Source organism: Colletes gigas, unplaced genomic scaffold (assembly GCF_013123115.1).
Source record: "Colletes gigas isolate AHSC1104 unplaced genomic scaffold, ASM1312311v1 Colletes_gigas_Sc00043, whole genome shotgun sequence".
Classification (NCBI taxonomy): domain Eukaryota; kingdom Metazoa; phylum Arthropoda; class Insecta; order Hymenoptera; family Colletidae; genus Colletes; species Colletes gigas.
In genome coordinates, this window is record NW_025106672.1 from 1,383,220 (window position 1) to 1,405,516 (window position 22,297).

General features: G+C 31.9%; 1 protein-coding gene across 5 annotated transcripts in view; it reads right to left on the reverse strand.

Annotated features, from left to right (window-relative positions):
• LOC122403069 (moesin/ezrin/radixin homolog 1) overlaps nucleotides 1-20,781 on the reverse strand; it is a 37,524-nt gene extending 16,743 nt beyond the window's left edge. For 2 of the 5 annotated variants that reach the window (XM_043406362.1, XM_043406363.1), the window contains exons 1-2: nucleotides 16,923-17,160; nucleotides 16,509-16,688 (exon numbers count right to left, since the gene is read on the reverse strand). In XM_043406362.1, the coding sequence (XP_043262297.1) occupies nucleotides 16,509-16,688; nucleotides 16,923-16,943 (201 nt within the window). In that variant the 5' untranslated portion in view covers nucleotides 16,944-17,160. Of the gene's footprint in view, nucleotides 1-3,109; nucleotides 3,143-4,812; nucleotides 5,053-16,508; nucleotides 16,689-16,922; nucleotides 17,161-18,797; nucleotides 18,856-20,602 lie in introns of those variants that run through there. The other 3 variants (XM_043406361.1, XM_043406360.1, XM_043406364.1) reach the window with 3 other exon arrangements.
• Between the last annotated feature and the right edge of the window lie 1,516 nt (nucleotides 20,782-22,297).

The window sequence follows — 22,297 nt, forward strand, 5'->3', positions numbered from 1 at the left end:
TGAGAACAAATCGATTTAATTTATTGTCATCTGGGATTACAAGATGCTGATAAATTTAGAGGTTAGAAATATTGAAAATGTTTTATTAATGGTAAACGATTGATACAATTTATATTATATTTTCTGTGAAGTATTGCAAGAACAGAATTTGAATTGAGAACAAATCGATTTAATTTATTGTCATCTGGGATTAAAAGATGCTGATGAATTTAGAGGTTAGGTTCTCTTATTGGTATCGATGAAAGATATGTAAACGCGACAGAAACGAGTAAAAATGTCTTATTAATGGTAAACAACGATTGATACAATTTATATTATATTATCTGTGGAGCATTGCAAGAACAGAATTTGAATTGAGAACAAATCGATTTAATCTATTATCATCTAGGATTAAAAGATGCTGATGAATTTAGAGGTTAGGTTCTCTTATCGGTATCGATGAAAGATATGTAAACGCGATAGAAACGAGGGAAAATGTTTTATTAATGGTAAACAACGATTTAATGACATTCCGATAGACACGATTATTATCTATATTCGCGCAAGTATGCACGTATCTTATCACCGTGTGTAATGGATTAAATGTAAATAATACAATGAGTTTTTCATTATTTTTAACAGCAAGCATCGTTTCTGCTAAATTCTCAATTACTGATTTTATACTATCAATAAAAACGAAGTATCGAGAATTATTTATCTGAATCTCGGCCATACATTTCAATTGAATGGATTGATTATGATCATCAGAGATAGGTTGCACGCTCTAATATTTCTATTATTGGTCATGATTTGTTACAAAATATTATCTTATCTTTTATCTTAACTGGTGACTGTTACATTTGACCAGTATTTACAGGTACTCCTTTTAAATATATATGCTAGAAGTGTGCTCCTAAGTGAATTTGTCGTAAACGAAAGTATCATTTATGGAGCCTGACTCATCAGGTAGTCCTAGTACGGAAGTGTCAATCGGATCTCTCGACACGGTCGCCTTGACCGTAGCTGACATCTCGATTCAATGCCAGTAACGCGATTTTTCATAATCATTATTGATACCTGTGCATGGTTGCATAATTTTCAGACGTGAGTGAAGAATTCGCGATTAAAAACAGAAATGGGCGGTGGCGTATGGATATTGCAGGTACAACAAGCGTGTGAATTTTTTTGTAGGACACGTTTTTTGATGGACAGCATATACACTCAACTCGTTAAATCAGAACTGACACGTGTCCGGCTAATAATAGGGTAATATTGAAATCAGTTACAGAGTTCTTGTTCGAGATTACGTTTCTACAAAAGTCTCTTTTCACTGTTAACCCCCTTCATACTGGCCATGCATATAATTCGTGTGTATTTTTTTTTCCTTTTTTCTATCTTTCCAAAACGCTTGGTACAATAATTAAAAATTCAACAAAATTTCACGCTTCGACATTTATTTAGTTTTATTTCACAATCATCGAACAGATTTTTTTTCATGTAAATCTGATTTGGAAATGTTATAGTTTGAGTAAGACCACTATTAACACGAATGTATTCTTAGACTTATTATTATCTTAATAATATTTTAAGACTACATAGTGTAACTTTTAGAAAATGAAAAGGGCATGTAACATCGAGTACAGTAAACGTTCTAGTCTTCGCGCGGGAGAGTCCCGTTCGAATCTATCTCATAGGTGGCGACACTGCATTCCCACAACAGGAAATAATAATTTTAAAAATATATAACCTAGATTCTTTTATCGTCGTATTGAGAAATTGTATATGTAACAACCTTATAGAATATAATTAATAAAAGAAAAAATACACAGTAAAAATTCTGATAACAATACATGTAAATATCATTAAGATTAGTGAGCATGAAGGGTTTAAGAGGAACTAACGCGATCCTTTCTTTATGGTTTTGTGATTAACCCTTAAATGCATTCGTTTGCAACACTATAACAAATCAAATCACCTTGAATTAGTCGTTGCTACCTACAATTCTAAAGTTTCTTCTGAATATACTATACATATGTATATATATATATATATATATATATATATGTTATAAAGCTATTTATTATCGCTTTCACAACTATAACCTCAAAATCAATTATCGTAACTCTTTCGAAAAATATTTAAACGAAATATGAAATTACTTTTCGAGAATTTTGAGACATAGCACGCGCAATAATGAATAAAAATAGTTAATTAACACAGACTTGTGAATCAAGGCTGTTGAAATAGTAAATTATTTGTCAAACGATTGCAAATTAGATGAGAAATATTATCACTAGTTACGTCATATACAGCCTTTGTATTTACTATTACAATTATTAACCTACAATATATTGTTAGACACCTCCATTTTTGCTTAATAATTAATTTTAAAAAATCGCAAATTACACCCAGAGAGTTACCTGGATATTTTTCAACATTATAAGAAACCTTCTAACGATGCTATGAAAAACAAATAAACGAGATCAGTACAATTTCCGTTATCTAACCTCAAAACGTATTTGTACAATGCGTGCATTTAAAGGTTAATAAAACTCTGTTGATAAATAAATAATGTACGGCAACATCGATAAGTGAAAATTTATGCCCGAGAGTTTTAGAACGGATAATTTAGCGTCCACCAAAATTATTGTTGTCCTCCCGAGGGTAAGTGCATAATGAAAAAGCAGTAATTGCAGTGTTTGTCTTGTACTTGTACATACGAGGCTTTTTGCGAGCGCCGAGATAACGATCCTCGATTAATATTTCCTCATTAAATATTACAAGTACGATATCCGATCGATGAATGAACGTGAATGTTAGTTTATCGAGACAGAGCAGGAAATTATTATAACGTTTGTTCTTGATCCAAGAAAAAAAATTAACATATCTCACGCTTGTAAAACATGGCTAATTATATATACCCAAACACAACTAAACAATTGGTAAACTGTTAGTCGGTTAGGAGTGAAAAATTATTCGCATAATTTCTATCGATATTAAATAGTAACAAAATTAATATTCGATATTATTGCACGAGAATTTCCTTCGATTCGGTTCGAGGATTCAAATCCAGGCGCTAGAGGGCAATACTTTATCGTTTAGGGTTAGAAAATTTTAATTGCAGTCTTACGTGCCAGAATTTTCGAGGGCCGCACGGAACCACCTGCAATTATCGCCGAAATTGTCAGATAAAGCATGCATTTCCATTAAGGGGGCATTCTAGTCTAAAAACGTTGGAAAAAAATTAATTCTTAAGATGGTTATAAAAACAAAAAAAAAAAAAAAAAAAAAATATCTAGTTAGAACACTTGAATTTCAGGTTATAAAAATAAATAGTACGAGAAACTGTTGGTATGGCAGATTTAATATGGCAGTTAACGGAAAAGTGCTGTAAAAATTTGATTTTCCAATATTTTTACACGAGAAAGATGCTTCTTAAATATAGAAACAAGAATATCTTTATTTTTTTTACATTCCAGAGAATACGTAAAAAATTGACATTTAAACTAGAATGCCCCTTTAAAATCGAAAATGAAACTGATCGAGGACAGTTCGAATGGCTAAAAATTAAATTAAATAACATTGAAATTAATAAAATTATGAATATTATCTGAACGTATTCGGATATATTTTAATCTTTGTTTCGCAATTATATCAATTCCCCCAAAAAAGCAGTCCGATTCCCAATCGGATTACGAAAAATTATCAACGTATCGTTTCAAATAAATTTTCTTGCAAGTACGTTTTCCAAAACATGCCGATCCATTCTAAGTAAATGAACTATTGTACGATCGGCAGACGTTAGAAGCGTGCTCCAAGGACGTCGATAAATCGTACCAGTCAAGATTTGAAAACATGAAATTATGCTACATGCAACTACATATACATATATATGCAACCAATTATTTAATCTTACATTGATAGACGAAGAGCAAGAAGAAAATCGTTTTTACCGCACTACTTCGCAACGAAAAATTATTTAATTTCAAAAATAGAATTACTTTTTACACTTTACCAATACTGATGTTTTGATTAATTTTTTTATTAAACGAACTAGAAATATTGGAAAAAAATGCAAAAACTTTTTATAATTGTATAAAATTGCATTTTTAATTTCATTTAAAAAATTCTGCTATTATTACTGTTCTTGTTATTATTATTACTATTAAAACATGTTTCTCTAGAAATTGTATGTGAATAAACGGGTAATTTTTGAACTCGAGCAGAAATAAAATAATTTTTCAATTTTGTTCGCAATCAAGACATCGTTTTCATTTAAAAAACTCTGCTATTATTAATGTTGTTGTTGTTATTAATATTATTAAAAAATGTTTACTTAAAAATTGTATAAACAGGAAATTTTCATCTCGAGCAAAAAATAAAAAAATTTTTCAACTTTGTTCGAAATTAAGACATCGTTTTTATAAAAAAAAAAACTGCTGTTATTATTGTTGTTGTTGTTGTTATTATTATTAAAAAATGTTTACGTAAAAATTGTATAAACAGGAAACTTTCATCTCGAGCAAAAATAAAATAATTTTTGATTTTTGATTTTAGTTTCATAGTTGAAATTATTTTTCTTTCAGTCTTTTTTTATTTTAATTAGACAGTTAGCCTTGAAAATGACTTTGTTTACACAATAAACATACTGGAAAATTGGCAATAGAATTTAATAAAAATGATGCAACATTAATTAAAACTGATAATAATTAATATTTCCAGAGGCCACGAAACGCTTGGAAAATGTGTGTGTGTGCCTAACTCTAGTACTTACGTGCGGTAACATAACGAATAACAGAACTTATCATGCCAATTAAACACGTTGTAACTTACCCTAGACAAGAATGATAATCCACTCTTCCAGTTGTTAATATTGCGGTTGGCATGCGTCCAAAGAATCAAAATACGATAAAGTTTAAGTATGCGAATAAGCTGTTTAATTGTCTCGACCACGACTTTGTCCTTGAAATTACTGTGTTAGTTAACATTCAACGGTCTTACGAAAAAGTAATTGCAAAGAAAAGTTACGATAGCCAGTTAAACACGTTAATTTCGAAGACTATTCGTGTTTTCGACGGGCTTCAAAAGCTACCAGCGACAGAAATTTATAAACTATCAGATTCCTGATCGAAAAAGTTCTATCGAATCATTTATCAAGTTCTATTAATTATTTAATACATATACCATTTATGGCCATTGTTATAAATTTTTCCATTTTACAAACTGTTTTAAATCCACGATGTATAGGGTATTCCGCATTTTTTCGTACACACTTCACAAGTGTGTTACTTCTACAAGTAAAACGAAGACTGAAATGTTATACCGGGTGTTCGGCTACCCCAGGGAAAATTTTAATGGGGGATTCTAGAGGCCAAAATAAGACGAAAATCAAGAATATCAATTTGTTGATGGAGGCTTCGTTAAAAAGTTATTAACGTTTAAAGTTAAAGTGTGCAGCGCGCACGGTTGCCGTCTCACAGGCGCAACTATAAACGTTAATAACTTTTTAACGAAACCTCAATCAAGAAATAGGTATTCTTGATTTTCGTCTTATTTTGGCCTCTAGAATCTCTCAGTAAAATTTTTCCCAGGTTTGGCCGAACACTCTGTATACAAATGAATCGATAACGACCAGTGTCAAATTATGCTCGACACCGCTTGGTATCTAAGAATTGGTGGGAATAACCGCGGTCACTTGAGTGGGCAAAAATGCGGTTACTTATATGGGCACCACTGTATACATTTTTGTTGTCCTATTAAGGTAAATAAAGATAAAGGAAAAAATGCTCGACACGCTTGATATTCGAAGCCACTTGGCTTCTAAGAATTAGTGGGGATAACCACGGTCACTTATGTGGGCACCACTGTATACATTTTTGTTGTCCTATTAAGGTAAATAAATAAAGATAAAGGAAAAAATGCTCGACACCGCTTGATATTCGAAGCCACTTGGCTTCTAAGAATTAGTGGGGATACCACAGTCACTTAAGTGGGCAAAAATTCGGTCATTTATGTGGGCACTACTGTATACATTTTTATTTTCCTATCAAGGTAAATAAAGATAAAGGGAAAAATGTCTTACAGAGATTTCATTCGTAAAAAAAAGTGATTATATACAGAGTAACGTATGTTTTGACACGAATAGTGATATCCACGAGCCATTAAATGATACAAAGAAAGTTGTTGTACAAAACATGTGCATATTCTCACGTTACAGATTAAGCATGCAGATTGTTGAATTTGTTTTCTGTATGTTGTACACACTTATTCAATCTGAGGGAAAAATGTATGTACCAGCAATAATTTAACTTGAATTTTAATGGCAGTCGTTATATTTATTCTGCATTGTAAATAAATACCATCAACCTTGAATTTGTTTACTTTATTTCGTTAAAAATAATCTAATGACCTGTGTTAAAGTGACATTTTCAGTAAAAAATTACTATTCACTGAAATAAAATTAATCGAAAATTTACAGGGGGAAAAATTTATTCCGCGATGTTTTATTATTCCTTCAACGATGAAAAATTATAAAAGAAAACAGCCGCGCTCAGCATAGGTCTATAATTATAATAGAAAAAAGTGTAGAAAATTTAATGGATTTGATCTGACGATCAATTAATGCGGTTCACCCTGTACGTGGAACCCGACGCCAACGTCTAGAACCTCTATAAGAAATAATGTATGCATGTGTGGTGTGTGGACCGAGCGTGGCGTGGACGTCCGAAGACGGACGACAATAGCCGAAGACGGACGACAACATCCGAAGAGAGAAAAAATGACGAGCGGGAAAAATAAAAGGCGAAACAAGAAGACCATTAAAGAATCGGAAAGCGTGCATGCGTGGAAAGAAATATATAGTTCCATAAGTAAGATAATAAAGACATAGTGAAAGTGTTTGTATTTTAATTGGTGTTCATAATTTTATTAGCCATCTTGGACCTAAAATTACACCTCCAAGCTACCACCAAGCTTGAATTTTTTTACTTTGTTTCGTTACAGATTCTTCGTTTCTTCCGTGTTAAATATTATTTAAAATAATCTTACGAATGTTAAATTGACATTTTCAGTAAAAAATTACTATTCACGATATTGAAATAAAATTAATCGTAAATCGACGGGGGAAAAAATTTATTCCACGATTATTGATTTTTCCTTCACCGATAGAAAAGTACAATAAAAAAAATTCTCAGGAAAAAAATTTATTCCAGGATTTTTTATTCTTCCTTCAGCGATAGAAAATTACAATAAAAAAAATTCTCGGGAAAAAAATTTATTCCACCATTTCTTATTTTTCCTTCGACGATAGAAAATTACAATAAAAAAAAAAAGCAGTGCTCGATCAATTAATGTGGTTTCACCCTGTACGTGGAACCCGACACCAACGTCTGGAACCTCCAAACTGCCATTAATCTTGAATTTTTTTACTTTATTTCATTACAGGTTTTTCGCTTTCTTTCATGTAAAATATTATTTAAAATAATCTAATGACCTCCGTTAAATTTACATTTTCAGTAAAAAATTACTATTCACTGAAATAAAATTAATAGAAAATTCACCGGGAGGAAAAGATTTATTCCACGATTTTTTATTTTTCCTGCGACGATAGAAAATTACAAAAGAAAAAAGGAGGTCTATAATTATAATAGAAAAAGATGAAAATTTCATGGATTTGATCTGACGATCAATTAATGCGGTTCACCCTGTACGTGACACCCGACACCAACGTCTAGAACCTCCAAGCTATCAGCGGAACGTCCTTGCAACGCACGCCGATAACATAAATAACTTCAAGTGCTACGAAGAGAATGAAAAAAAAAGCGTAGAAGGGACGTCCAAGAGCTGGCTTTAATGGCGCACGGAATAACGCCTGCTAATTGCTGGAGCCTGCAACGCGTTGCGTAATAATCCACAGTCCACAGGTAAGAGAACGCACCTGTGTAGGTTAAACTTTTCGATTCATGGCCTATTACGGGGCGTCAGTTATTCTTGGCTGTGGAATCCAATTCGCCTGGAATTATTTTCCATCGATACGCAACTTTCTCGAACGTTTAAACGAAAAATTACAAACTGTAAACAATTTCACTTTCGTATTACTTTCAATATAAATTAATCCACGAGATTAGATATCTTGGAGGATTTAGTAAATCAATTTTTAATACTTCCAAACCAGAAATCGTTGATAACAAGATTTAATAGGATTATACGTGTCATCGTTGTCGATCGAATTGGACATTTGTATGCAAATGCAAATGCAATAGCAAAAAAAGATAAGAAACAAATGGACGCTATTCTCATTTCTTTAAACGACTATTAATTAATCACCACACGTTATTTTCGTTGTGGTTGACGATATACATACGATTTAAGCTATTAGCAAAGCGATACGCCTCCAGGTTAATATTAGATCATACCATAAGTTCTAACCATTAGTTTTTCTCGGATTCACGAGGACAATACGTAACTTAGCCTGAAATTATACAATTAACAAACGAGAAAAATAACACGCATATTTAAGAGTCAAAAAGTAATATGTATTTTATTCAGACATAGAAACATTTATGAAAAAAGTTTATCATGAAATGAACTATTTCTATTTATTTAACAAACAGTACAATAATATGATTATTTTAGTGTCACGGAAATTTAGTACACGCGTACATTATCACAACTGTTTACAAATTCATGATTACTAATGAACTTTTAAATGCAACCGTTTGCATCAAAATGGGCTTTTAAACGTGGCATAGAATAAATTACTTTGTTAACAACAAAAGAAAATATTCTATTATGAATATACAGGGTGTGTTCGGTTACCCCTGGGAAAAATTGTGATGGGAGATTCTAGAGGCCAAAATAGGACGAAAATGAAGAATACCAATTTGTTAATGGAAGCTTCATTAAAAAGTTATTAACGTTTAAAGTTTCGACCATACTGAATTTTTGTCTCGAAAATGGGTAGGATTTCGGGGGTATGTGTATTGACCAAAAATGATTGCAATCGACCCCCGCAACCGAAAATAATTTTTTTAGATCGATTTGAAACTTTTTTTTTCGTCGAAAAATTTAGGCACCTACTCGAATTTTTTTCTGGAAAATGGGAAGGATTTTGAAGGTATGTGTATTGACCAAAAATGATTGCAATTGACCCCCGCAACCGAAAATAATTTTTTTAGAACGATTTGAAATTTTTTTTTTTCGTCGAAAAATTTAGGCACCGACTCGAATTTTTTTCTGGAAAATGGGAAGGATTTTGAGGGTATGTGTATTGACCAAAAATGATTGCAATCGACCCCCGCAACCGAAAATAATTTTTTTAGATCGATTTGAAACTTTTTTTTTCGTCGAAAAATTTAGGCACCTACTCGAATTTTTTTCTGGAAAATGGGAAGGATTTTGAAGGTATGTGTATTGACCAAAAATGATTTTAGATGACCCCCGCAACCGAAAATAATTTTTTTAGAACGATTTGAAATTTTTTTTTTCGTCGAAAAATTTAGGCACCTACTCGAATTTTTTTCTGGAAAATGGGAAGGATTTTGAGGGTATGTGTATTGACCAAAAATGATTGTAATTGACCCCCGCAACCGACAATAATTTTACCAGAATGATTTGAAATTTTTCAATTTCGCCGAAAAGAGGGACTACTCCTGTCGATTTTTCGTAAAAATTCGTTTTCATTTTTAATAATTTTGTTTGACGCCCTTCAGAAAAATTATCTAATACTTTTTTGTAGGTGCCCATGGGCTCTGCTTCAGAAAAAAGTTTTATTGAGATATGTTCACTATTGTAGGAGTTACGGCCGTTTGAAAATTGAACCATTTTTATGGGGGTTTTCTCACTTGACGGGGTTAAGGAACAACTTTTCATATATTTTTGGAATTTCTACATATTCTGCACCAAAATACGCGTTATTTGTATTTGGAAACTTTAAAATCCTCCAATCCGTTCAGAAGTTATGAAATTTTAAAAATCCGTATGAAATTTCGGGGCACATATTATGTTTTTGGTAAGGAATTTTTTTCACGAAAGTGTGCAGTATTTCGGGGGTATGTGTATTGACTAAAAATGATTGCAATTGACCCCCGCAACCGAAAATAATTTTTCCAGAACGATTTGAAATTTTTTAATTAACTTTTTTAATAACTTTTTAACGAAGCCTCAATCATGAAATTAATATTCTTAATTTTCGTCTCATATTGACTCCTAGAATCTCTCATTAAAATTTTTCCCAGGGGTGGCCAAACATCCTGTATATATTTATTCTATATTTTTCAAATTATAATTACTCATACTTGATTTCTAACGTAGTAACATAACTACAGTTGAACTATACATGACACATACTTGGGAGTCATTATCTTCCTACGAGTAATAAACCTGCAACATTTTCAATTTTTTACATTTCTTGTATCTTACTATATTTGCATTGTCTCTCTTTGGTCCGTTCCCTAACGACTTTTACTCTCCCTATCTAAGGATTAATCTCATAAATAAATAAATAAATAATCGGAGGGAATCGTACATTATCACAACTGTCAACAGATTCATGATTACTAATTAACTTTTAAATGCAACCGTTTGTATCAAAAGGGGCTTTTAAACGTGGCATAGAATAAATTACTTTGTTAACAAAAGAAGATGGGATATCATTCCATTCTTCTCCTAATTTTATTTAAAAGTATTCTATATTTTTCAAATTATAATTACTCATAATGTTACATTAAATCGATTTTATTCATCCATTAATTATTTTATTTATAGTAATTTTACTTTTATTTTATTTACATTTAAATGGATCAAATAATCGAATAGATATAGATAGTAATATTTTTAAAATTCCTTTTCATCCTTATCTTGTTATTAAAGATATATTAGGATTTTTAAAAATTTTATATATTGATATACAAATTCCATATTATTTAAGTGATCCAGATAATTTTATTATAGCAAATCCAATAATTACAAACAAGAACATATCAAACCAGAATGATATTCCAAATAAATTAGGAGTTTTAATATTATTTATATGTATTTAAATTTTATATTTAATACCTATTATTAATAATTATAAAATTAAATCAAGTAAATTTCATCCTATTAATAAATCCGTTCTCTAACGACTTTTACTCTCCGTATCCAAGATTTAATCTCATAAATAGATAAATAAATAATCACAGGGAATTGTCGAACGAGAAAGGGATGACGGTTTCTCATCGAGTTCAGCAATATTGTTTTAAGTTCTGGCAAAAAAAAAATTCAGCAAGAATTTATTAGATAATCTAACACATACAGAGAGCCTCCATTACGTTTCTCCCTTTTATCGCGGTCGTAACACGATAAAGCAGGCTGCTTCTAAAGAACAGTTGTCGACATCTCCTCGTTTCAGCGTCGCTGTTTACTTTACGAAACACTTAAAGGGCAACGTCATCGGTGGAGGAACAAAGATAACTCCGGCACGAGATTACCAACACCTCTTTGAGGAAGCATAATTTCTGGACGATTGTTTGCTCTCTGACAATTGCTTTGTGGATCGTGATCAAACCGAGCCGAGTATAATGTAAGCAGACAACGAGAAAAAAAAGTCTCAACGTATGCTCCGAAACTCGATCTGAGAATAAAAAAAGATTCATCGAACAATGACTATGTGAAATCGACAAATTTCTTTCGGGTTTAGAAATTCGTGGAAATACTTTCGATTTTCAAAGATAACAATAAGCTGCCCGTTGAAAATATTAAACAATCATAAAAGGCTTGTTACGACATCTTAAAAGATTTTACTACAAGCTTTTTGTTCCTTTAACCTTAAAATATTTCTCTTTTATGTACCGAATTATCCAACAACAGATTAATTAAATACAATTTAATTCAAAATTTTTTAGTGAATTTAATAATCTAGTAAATTCTATTAACATTTGTTGGTAAAATCTTGTTTGTTTTTATGTTTTATTTTCAAAATTGTTTCACTTTTGTATTTATCTTTTATTTCCAAAATTATAATTATGACCCGAATTAACCAACAATAGATTAATTAAATACATTCAATACAAAATTTTTCATTCGACTCAAATTGGGAAACAAAATTTTTTAGTGAATTTAATAATCTAGTAAATTCTATTAACATTTGTTGGTAAAATCTTGTTTGTTTTTATGTTTTATTTTCAAAATTGTTTCACTTTTGTATTTTTCTTTTATTTTCAAAATTGTTTCACTTTTGTATTTATCTTTTATTTCCAAAATTATAATTATGACCCGAATTAACCAACAATAGATTAATTAAATACATTCAATACAAAATTTTTCATTCGACTCAAATTGGGAAACAAAATTTTTTAGTGAATTTAATAATCTAGTAAATTCTATTAACATTTGTTGGTAAAATCTTGTTTGTTTTTATGTTTTATTTTCAAAATTGTTTCACTTTTGTATTTATCTTTTATTTCCAAAATTATAATTATGACCCGAATTAACCAACAATAGATTAATTAAATACATTCAATACAAAATTTTTCATTCGACTCAAATTGGGAAACAAAATTTTTTAGTGAATTTAATAATCTAGTAAATTCTATTAACATTTGTTGGTAAAATCTTGTTTGTTTTTATTTTTTATTTTCAAAATTGTTTCACTTTTGTATTTATCTATTATTTTCAAAATTGTTTCATTTTTGTATTTATCTTTTATTTTCAAAATTGTTTCACTTTTGTATTTATCTTTTATTTCCAAAATTATAATTATGACCCGAATTAACCAACAATAGATTAATTAAATACATTCAATACAAAATTTTTCATTCGACTCAAATTGGGAAACAAAATTTTTTAGTGAATTTAATAATCTAGTAAATTCTATTAACATTTGTTGGTAAAATCTTGTTTGTTTTTATTTTTTATTTTCAAAATTGTTTCACTTTTGTATTTATCTATTATTTTCAAAATTGTTTCATTTTTGTATTTATCTTTTATTTTCAAAATTGTTTCATTTTTTGCAAGCCTGCTCTTTCTAATAAAATAAAAGAATACAATTATTGTAAAATGTCTGATCGACGAAACAGTATAACTATATAAAAATCTGCAACAGTAGATAATGCGAGTCGAGGCTATCAAACTCTGTCTACGCGATACTCTTGGCATAGCTGACGTCAGTGAATGATTCATCGCAAGAATAAGTTGTACGTTTTTCGGTACTAACACGAGTTGTCGATCCAGATAAAGTAACGATTGTTCGCGATAGTAAATGATTCCAACAAAACCAGATTTATAATTCCAGGTCGATATAGTCCCATTTAACATTTTGGGACTCCAAGCTGAGAAAATGAAGTCCCTTTCCTCCCATCACTTACCAGGTCATCCTCAAACTCGTCGCCGTCAGTATCAGAGTCCGAATAACCTCTCAGCTTTCGAACTTTCTTTTTCACCTCTTTCTTCACCACCCTCGTTATTGCGTTTTCCGGCTGCGTGTAATCATTTTCATCGTTAAGAAATAAAACGTTTAGTCCGATACAACAATTCTTTTTTTTTTTCAGTTCCAGAAAACACAATTTCAAATTAAACAAAATGGAACATGACCCACGCGCTCCACAAGCAGTAGCCGGTTGAAATATTAATAAATAGGAAAAAGATTAGCTTCTTCGATTTCGAGGTTAAAAGTAAACTGTGAATCTTTCTATTGAAATTATCTACAAAACAAGATACGTTACGATACGTAAAAAAATATTTTTAATTTTAGACTGATATATTTATCAGTTTCGGAGAAACTTTTATCTAAATATTATTAACTATTGTCTAACGGAACTTTTAAACCGTCCAGGACCGAAAGAGTCAAAGGATGACATGTTTTACATTTATTTTATTTATTGTTTATGTCGTGTATATATGTACTATTAGCAAAATATTCGTCGCTATCTTTGATCGTAAATAACATAATTACGTTATCTAATCTCTAGTTCTGTTAAGAAACTGCACAAATAAATAATGGAACGAACGATTTTTTTTTCTCCAAAAAATTATATCATAATTACCAGTCCCCGACATATAATAAACGTTTACAAATTCTTTTCTTTTTTTTTTTTAAGTCGCCAAAATCACGTATTTGAATTGATATTAACTTTGATTCCTAGTTAAAATCGGTACAATGATCCGAGAGTTCGATCGAAATTTAAATAATTAGCACAATACGTGTCATTACATCGTAAGAGTTATATAATGGACTTTACGCAAACTGGTACGTCTATCAATTTTAATGTTCCATTCTTACCTTGAATATTTATCCTTAACACGTGCAACAGTTTAAGATAAAAATATCATTAAGGAAAAAAAAGAACACGGATGATGTGGTCATGTATAATCATATCATCTAGTCTCTGCGTACTGTACAGGAAAATACTCTTCTCGCAGAAAAGATTTCAAGTTGCGTCTAACGAAACGCAGGGGGAACACCGGTTCGATGATGTATTCGAAACGGTTTTTCCAATACCAATTAGGGTAACTTAAAATAAATCTTACAAGTTATACTCCCACTACTTCAAGATTCTACTAATTCTTTTCTCACATTAAAGACATTGAATAACGTGACGAATAACACGAAAATATATTTTTGACAAATAATTAAATAGTAACTCGGGCCTAACCCTACTTTCTGCAACGAACATTATTCTATTCGTCACTTATATTCCTTATTCATTTTCGATTTTTCTAAAAATAATCAAGCAGAAGCACCGCGGTATTTTAAAATTGATCGTGTTTAGTCGGATCGCAGAAATGTGAAAACAGAAGAAGAGAAAAACAACTAGACAATAAAAGTCCAAACGCGACTGTGTCAAGGTGAAGGCGCGACTACATCAACCGCACGGTGAAAGCAGGGTTATCTATACTTGGGCCGTAACTGTACTTTGAATTCAGTATCGCACAATACAAAAATACATTTTGGTAAGATAACGCGTTTAAAATGCGATAAAAAAGATAATAATTCGCTTGATATTTATACTCGAAACTTTAATTTACAATAATGCGTGGGTTGAAATGGAAGCCGAGTAAAACCAGCGTCATTTTTTCCGTAATTAATTTTTACGAGAAAAATACTATGCGAACTTTCTCTTCGAAAATTTTATTCTCGAAAGAGTCATCGAAACGAAAGTTAAAATTTAAGACAGAATTTACGTGAATGTGAAAAGTTAAAAGATTAGAATCCAGTGCGAAATTCAGCCAACCAAACGTACGGGCCGAAACTACAAAAGTCGATGACATCAGCATCCGCCGTGTTACAATATCTCCGTAGATCATTATTTCACAGAGTTGACGTAAACGTACTCGACGTATCCGTTGCATTAAAATCAAATCGAACACGACCATTTTTTTTCTCTTAATTCGCTGTCGTTACTACATGCCACAAAATTATTCGTGACGAAGATGAATGGAATAATAAGACAACAAAGTACTCTCCAACACAGTTTTACACAGTTGGGAAATGTACAGCTCAATATAACAAAATTGTATAAAAAAAATGAAGGCTTATATTGAAAATATTCGGGCGAACTATTTACTATAATTTGTACACGATTGAAAGCATGCGCCTCATTAAGTAAAATTACTACAAATATAGATTTCAACCAAAGGATGGTAGTAAACGAGTTGAAATACACAAACGTTCCACTGCGAACAAAATTGAGTCATAGAATAGATTGCAAGTAGAACGTCAAAAAATAGACAGTAATTATTTAAAAACAATACTGGAATAGATGCAAGAAAGAGTTGCCAAAGTTATAAAACGAAGTATCCTGCTAAACAATAATCCAGAAGAATTGTTATAACTCGTTTATCCGTGACAAATCCGTTTTTATGATTTTGTTATATCGAATTGCAGATTATGTTTCCAAACAAAAAAATATGGGCAAGTCCTTTGTTGTATTGTTGATGCGAACAATCTTGTGACTAGTCGTAGGTATACTTTATTTACATTTCTCGTAAGCATTAAAGCCTACTCTTACAATAATTAACTTCCAAACGCATAAGTGTTTAACTATGCAAACACGTAACGTGTTAAATAATCAATTACATACATTGTACATATATCTTGATTCGTGCCTTGTAAAATTTTATCTCGTAGAAACAAGATATCTTCAATGGTGCACTTGCTACGAATAACAGTATCGTTTCTGTTAATTTATACTAAGCAAGGAATAATACCTTTGCGTATGAAAGATACGCAACGAACATTCTGGATCGAAGCAACTACGAAAGCTTTCAGAACCTAACCCAAATTTCAATAAAATGGGGGGGGGGGCCACTGATTCAATCAATGCTGAAATTACTACAAATAACAGTATCATTTTTTCTAATTTATACCAAGCGAGCAATAATACTTGATGTACGAAAGATATATGTACACAGGACATTTCGGATCAAAGCAAGCACGAAAGCTCTCAGATATCCAACATGGCCCAAATTCAATCACATGAGAGAAGGGAGCCATCGCGAGCGATTAAGTAAATCGCAAGATAATCGGTATAATAAGTAACGAGTCATCCTACCTTCTTGTACAGTTTAATCCACGTCAGATCGCCCTTGTTGTCGGTGTACTGAAGCCCGAAAAACCACACCTCGCGTAGTCCGATCGTTTTCACAACTTGGTCAAAGAGTTGTTTCCCGGTGGTCGTCGTTTGGATCGCGAACTCCAGTTCGGCGTCCATCGTCGTCACCCTGACGTTCATCTTCGCATACGGGGAAAAAAGAAACGGAGATAAGTGACGTGGATTAAACTTTGGCGAACGATGTCAACCGGTAGATGCAAAAACGGCGCTTTTAACCCTTTATGCATTTCACAAAATTATTTCCCAAACGGAAGGTATAAGTCACTAAGCGTTACGATTATAAAGAGTGAGCATATAATCAGTTGCAGATCCGAGAAAATATTTCGAGAAAACGTGTACCACCGGCACGCTTACCATTTTAGCACCGACGACCATGGCTGCGACGATACGCGAACTTGCGACGCGAATTCAAACGAATGAGAAATAAACCGTTGTAGGACCGACAAACGTCCACTTGTTACGATGCTCGGGCACAAATGATCTCTACAAAGCACGGAAAAGTTAAGAACACGACGCTTGGAAAGAGTAACGAACACCCGTGCAGCGAGATTTTCGACTGGCTGTCAGCTTTTGCCGGTCTCAGGTCGGACAATGGGCCAAGGGGCAAGTGCAGCCGGTAGCGTCTTCCCCCTCCCCCCGCCCCCCCACTTCTGCGCCATGGACAGTGCAACCATCATCCCCTCTCTGTTCAACTCGTTGGTAGAACCCGTGAGAGGAAGAAAGAGGATCCGAAAGTGATCACGTGAGGAAGCCGGTCGTATTGTCGCAGCCAATCAGCGTTCGCCTGAGATACCGACTGCGCGAAAGAAACGAACTCTCTTCAAAAACGGTTCATGTCCGTTTTGATTGGTCCTTTAAGGAAGAGTGTCACATAAATAATGAATTATTATTTCCGATTTAACAAATCTGTACCAACAAGTTAAAGATTTACGTTAATAAATGCAATAATGGAAAAATTTTTTTTTTTACCCATTTTCTCCTGCAGCTTTTTTCTAAATTTTCAGATTTTTTAAATTCCCTTTTGTTTGTTTCTATTCTCTGTTAAAAGAATTGTTTTTCAATCAACCATTAGAGGAATTTTATTGCATAAAATTTGCTTTGCGAAACGTTTTTCCTTTGCAATTTTAATGATCATGCACAGTTCAAGAAGTCAGATAATATTTTTGGATAATCTCTGCGATGCCCAACAGATGAATCAATTACAATACTTTCATTCTCAGTCTCGTTAGCATTTTAATACATAATATTATTATTAATTAAAGTCTTATCTGTTACTATCACTGCATCCGCACTCTTATCTCTAGTATTATTACTTTTAGTATTACAAGTATTACTTTTGCTAGTACATATGAAAGTATTATTCAGTATTGATATATTTAAATTATCAATTTCAGACACATGAACTACATTAGCTACTTTGCTATTATTCAAAAAATTATAATTTTTTGAATCATCAGTATTATTATTTGATATAATTATTAGGAAATCTATATAAATAGTAAACAGTAATAAAGTATATCTTTCGAATATTAAATAAATATTAAACAGCACAGAACCATCATCAAATAAAAGGCCAATCACTGTCATATTGTCAACATAACCTCAAAAACCAGTCATTGGCCGTTCGGCCAATGACTATTATTCAATGCTATTTATATGACCAGTTGATCGCCATTTATAGTTTTATTTATCTCAATATGAGAATACCTCCTCTTTAAAAATTTATTTTTAAATATTTCGTTTAGTTTCGACTAATCTTGTTACTTAATATATGTATAAACATGTAAAGATTGTGAGATCAACTGTTCATGATTAATAATCCCGAAAATCATTAAATCGATTTAATTGCTAGCTTCCTTATAATCTCTGCAATAGGTTATGTATAGTCATTGTATCTCATTAGGGGACTGAATGGTGAACAAAAATGTACCTAACTAAAAAGACTATCATACGTTACATTTAACATAAATATTTTTAAGCCATGATACCATTTCAAAAAAAACGTTTCTTAAATTGAAACAAATTATTTTTAATTGTTCGTTTATTTGAAAATTTATAATTCGAACAACAGAATTACTACTTTACAAACCATACATGAAATACTTAAGAATAATCTGTTAATATTATAAATATAGTGCAAGCCTACAATAATTGTAACGATATAAAGGTAAAAAAAAATTAATTTTAAATATAATTCATTTATAAAAAAAAAAAAAAAAATGTACGTACCGGTGGCTTGGGCATTATGGCAGCTTTGTTTTCCTGTATTCAACAGTGAAAATATCCGCTATAATAAAAAACAACAGTATTAATTAAAAATTTACGCTACATCTTGCGATATTATATCTTGCGATGCTAGGTGTACATTCTTTATGGAGAAATTATTTAGCAAAGGAAACGTTCCCAATATTCTTTTAATCGTATTCAAGTCGTATTCTACTCGAACAAATATCGTTTGAAATATCGCCTTCAGGATTTATTTTACATTGGACGACGAATTGTACAAGACATTAAAATAGAAATAAAATTGGTACATTGACAATGTACTTTAACATCTTTCGAAAATAGTATTTTGAAAAGCATATTACAAGATATTAATTTGTTAATAAATATTGACAAATCGACATGACAATAACCCTTATTGGAAAAAAGTAATTGGGGGGGAAAAAAGTGGCACGTATCCATTCGAGAACTGCATACATGTCTCCATATTGGAAGAAGAGACAGGTTATAATGTAAATCCGCGTGACCGACATCCGCTGGCAGAAAGGAGTGCCTGTATAGCGCGTCTAGCATTCTCCTTTTATCTAGGACCACCACGTCCGTTGAACCGTTGGTATCTCCTAACTTTTGTCAGCGACGGGGGAAAAAAAAGAAGATTCGCGTGACGTATCCGTCCAAGTTTTCAAGAAGCACGGAGATAGAAAGCATCTATTAATAAAGTTTCCATTTCCGACTGCTGCGTCCGAAGTCCAAAATACTCGTCGTAAAATCCATGTCCACGCGAATAGTATGCCGTATTCCCCGATTACTGCATAAATTTACAATTTATTTTTACTTTGATTTATAACGTTAACACCGTCTACACGATACAGCATGTTCCAAAGAGGAATAGACTCGAGGAAATATAAATACGCGAGATGTAATGCGTTAGAAATATCCGAGTAAGAAAAAAGAATGAGAGGAATGTCATAATAAAACAAAGGACTTAAAAATGTATTTCAAGGTTGCTCATTGACGCGAATGTACGCTGTTTCGACGGTAAATTGTACATCGGTCGTGAACCTTTCGTAAACGTTATTTACTAGTCTGTATAAGTTTAAAGAAAATTTGAAATTAATTTACCGAAAGTTCGATCGTAAGTATGAGAAACGTTCATGTTACAAGTGATTGCTGAGCGTAACTAAAAATGCGTAAGATTGACAGAAATGTAAGCATGTATATCTGTCTGTCGCTTCATTTTACATCCAAGGAAAGTAACACGCTAAACGTCTTACAAGAACTCTGATATTTCACATTAAACTTTTAGTGTTTACATGTCAATGATTATATCGATATAACGTCGATTGATCAATTCGTTCCGTCCAATAATTTATTATTTATATACGCTTAGAAACTCTTCTTCATTTGCATGTTTACGCCTTCGTACAAAAAAAAGTTGGGACGTGGTACAATGTCACCTTCGGTGAACGAAATTATGTGGGAAATATATTTACGGAACTACCTACTAGGCAAATGTAACCAGCATAGAACCAGGATGTGAAGAAAAATGTAGCCGCAGAATAAGTTATCGAAGAGCGATAAGTGACGATTTTATGATTTAAAAAAAAAAACTATTATGTAGGTTAGTAAGTAAGAGGTTAGTTTCCTATAGCAAAGAAAGGAAACGTATGCATCGACACAATAATATTGAATAATATTGAACAAGTAGAATCTCAATTTTGGTTATGAAAAAAACAATTTGTTTTAAGATTCGTGAAATATACTTGTATGCCCGTTCGGTACTGAGCAACAATTAGTTGTATGGAACTTACAGTATTGTGATTATAAAATATGTGTCCTATAACACATGTGCCACACATTCACAGTAAGCCAGTGGCACTTGCACTTGCACTATACCCGCAGTAGAAAATGACAGGAAATTGTATGTTCCACACCCTAAAATCCTGTCACGTTCAGACAATACTGACACCTCACTGATAATATGGCTGCCGCCTACCCACTCGGTCGCTCAATTCTCCCGATAGAGGGGGAAGTCATGAACTATATGGATTTATGATAGACAGAATCCTCGACGAAAATAAGCTCAATTTCATAAATATCTTTTGGAAATATTATAAATGATATTATAGGATAAATTAAACAATGTTTCTCCTATTATTTAATATTTTATGTACATATTATAACTGGGTGAAAGACCCAATTACTGTCACTATAAGCTAATTTTGTTCAAATTAGAATTTTAAGTGCGAACGAGTAGAAACCTACAATCAGTTACGAAAGTTTTCGTACACCCACTAAAACGGTTGTTTTAAAGAAAATAAGAAAAACAATTTCATATAATATTATGTTTATTTATTAATATGTACAATATTATTAATTAACCTATATAAAACTGTATTATTTTTTAAGAATATTTTATGCAATAAGAAAAAAGCGAAATATGTATGTCACAAAAGTGTTCGTACACTAAAATATGAAGTTAGTACATCTAGTAAATCTAGTAAATTTTTGTTACATTAATATTTTGTCGGTCCTCCTTTTGCCTTTAAAACTGTTTTTAATCTTCTTGGCATAGAATTGACTAATTTAGTTGTAAAATCAGACGGATTTTTTTCCATTCCTCTTCCAATGCAGTTTTAAGGCTTTGATTATTTGTTATCTTATGCTTTCTAATTTTGTGTTCCATATAATCCCACACGTGCTCTATAGCATTCAAATCTGATGATTGAGGCGGTGAAAAAAATTGTTTCGGGACATTGTACAGTATTGTACGAAATCTAATTGTTTTCCAGTTCTTTAATTCTAACAGTACCGAATAGTAGAATGTTTTCTGCCTATAATGTTAGCAATTTCACGTAGAGATTTCTTCTCCTTATACAATTTAACAATTAATTCCCGCATTTCAACATTTCAACGCTTGTTTCTCTCCTAGAAGCACTCGTTGTCGCTAAATGTTAAACATCTTTCAATTAAATCACGACGTCATGACAACATAAACAAAACATTATCGGATAAGCCCAGGTATTATGTTTCAAAAATTTATTAGATTTATTAGATTTACTACCTTCGTATTTTAGTGTACCATTCTTCCAGGAGAAGAAGGCACAGTGTGTTTACATCCCCACTTCTGTTGCAGCCCGCTGACTCACAGGTATTGGTCGAAAACGGTGACGAAGATCGATGACAGCCAATCAGCGGACTGCAGCAAGAGTGGGGATGTAAACACACTGTGCCTTCTCGTGGAAGGACGATACGAACAATTTTGTTACATATTTCGTTTTTTCCTCATTGTATAAAATATTCTTAAAAAAAAAAAAACAATACATTTTTATGTAGTTTAATTAATAAGATCATACACAATAATAAATGTATATAATATTATACGAAATTGTTTATTTTCTTTAAAATTACTATTTTAGGGGGTGTATGAAGACTTTCGTGACTGATTGTATGTTACAAACGGTCGTTACAAAATAAAGTCTGTTTTACTACCTCGTTTACAATTA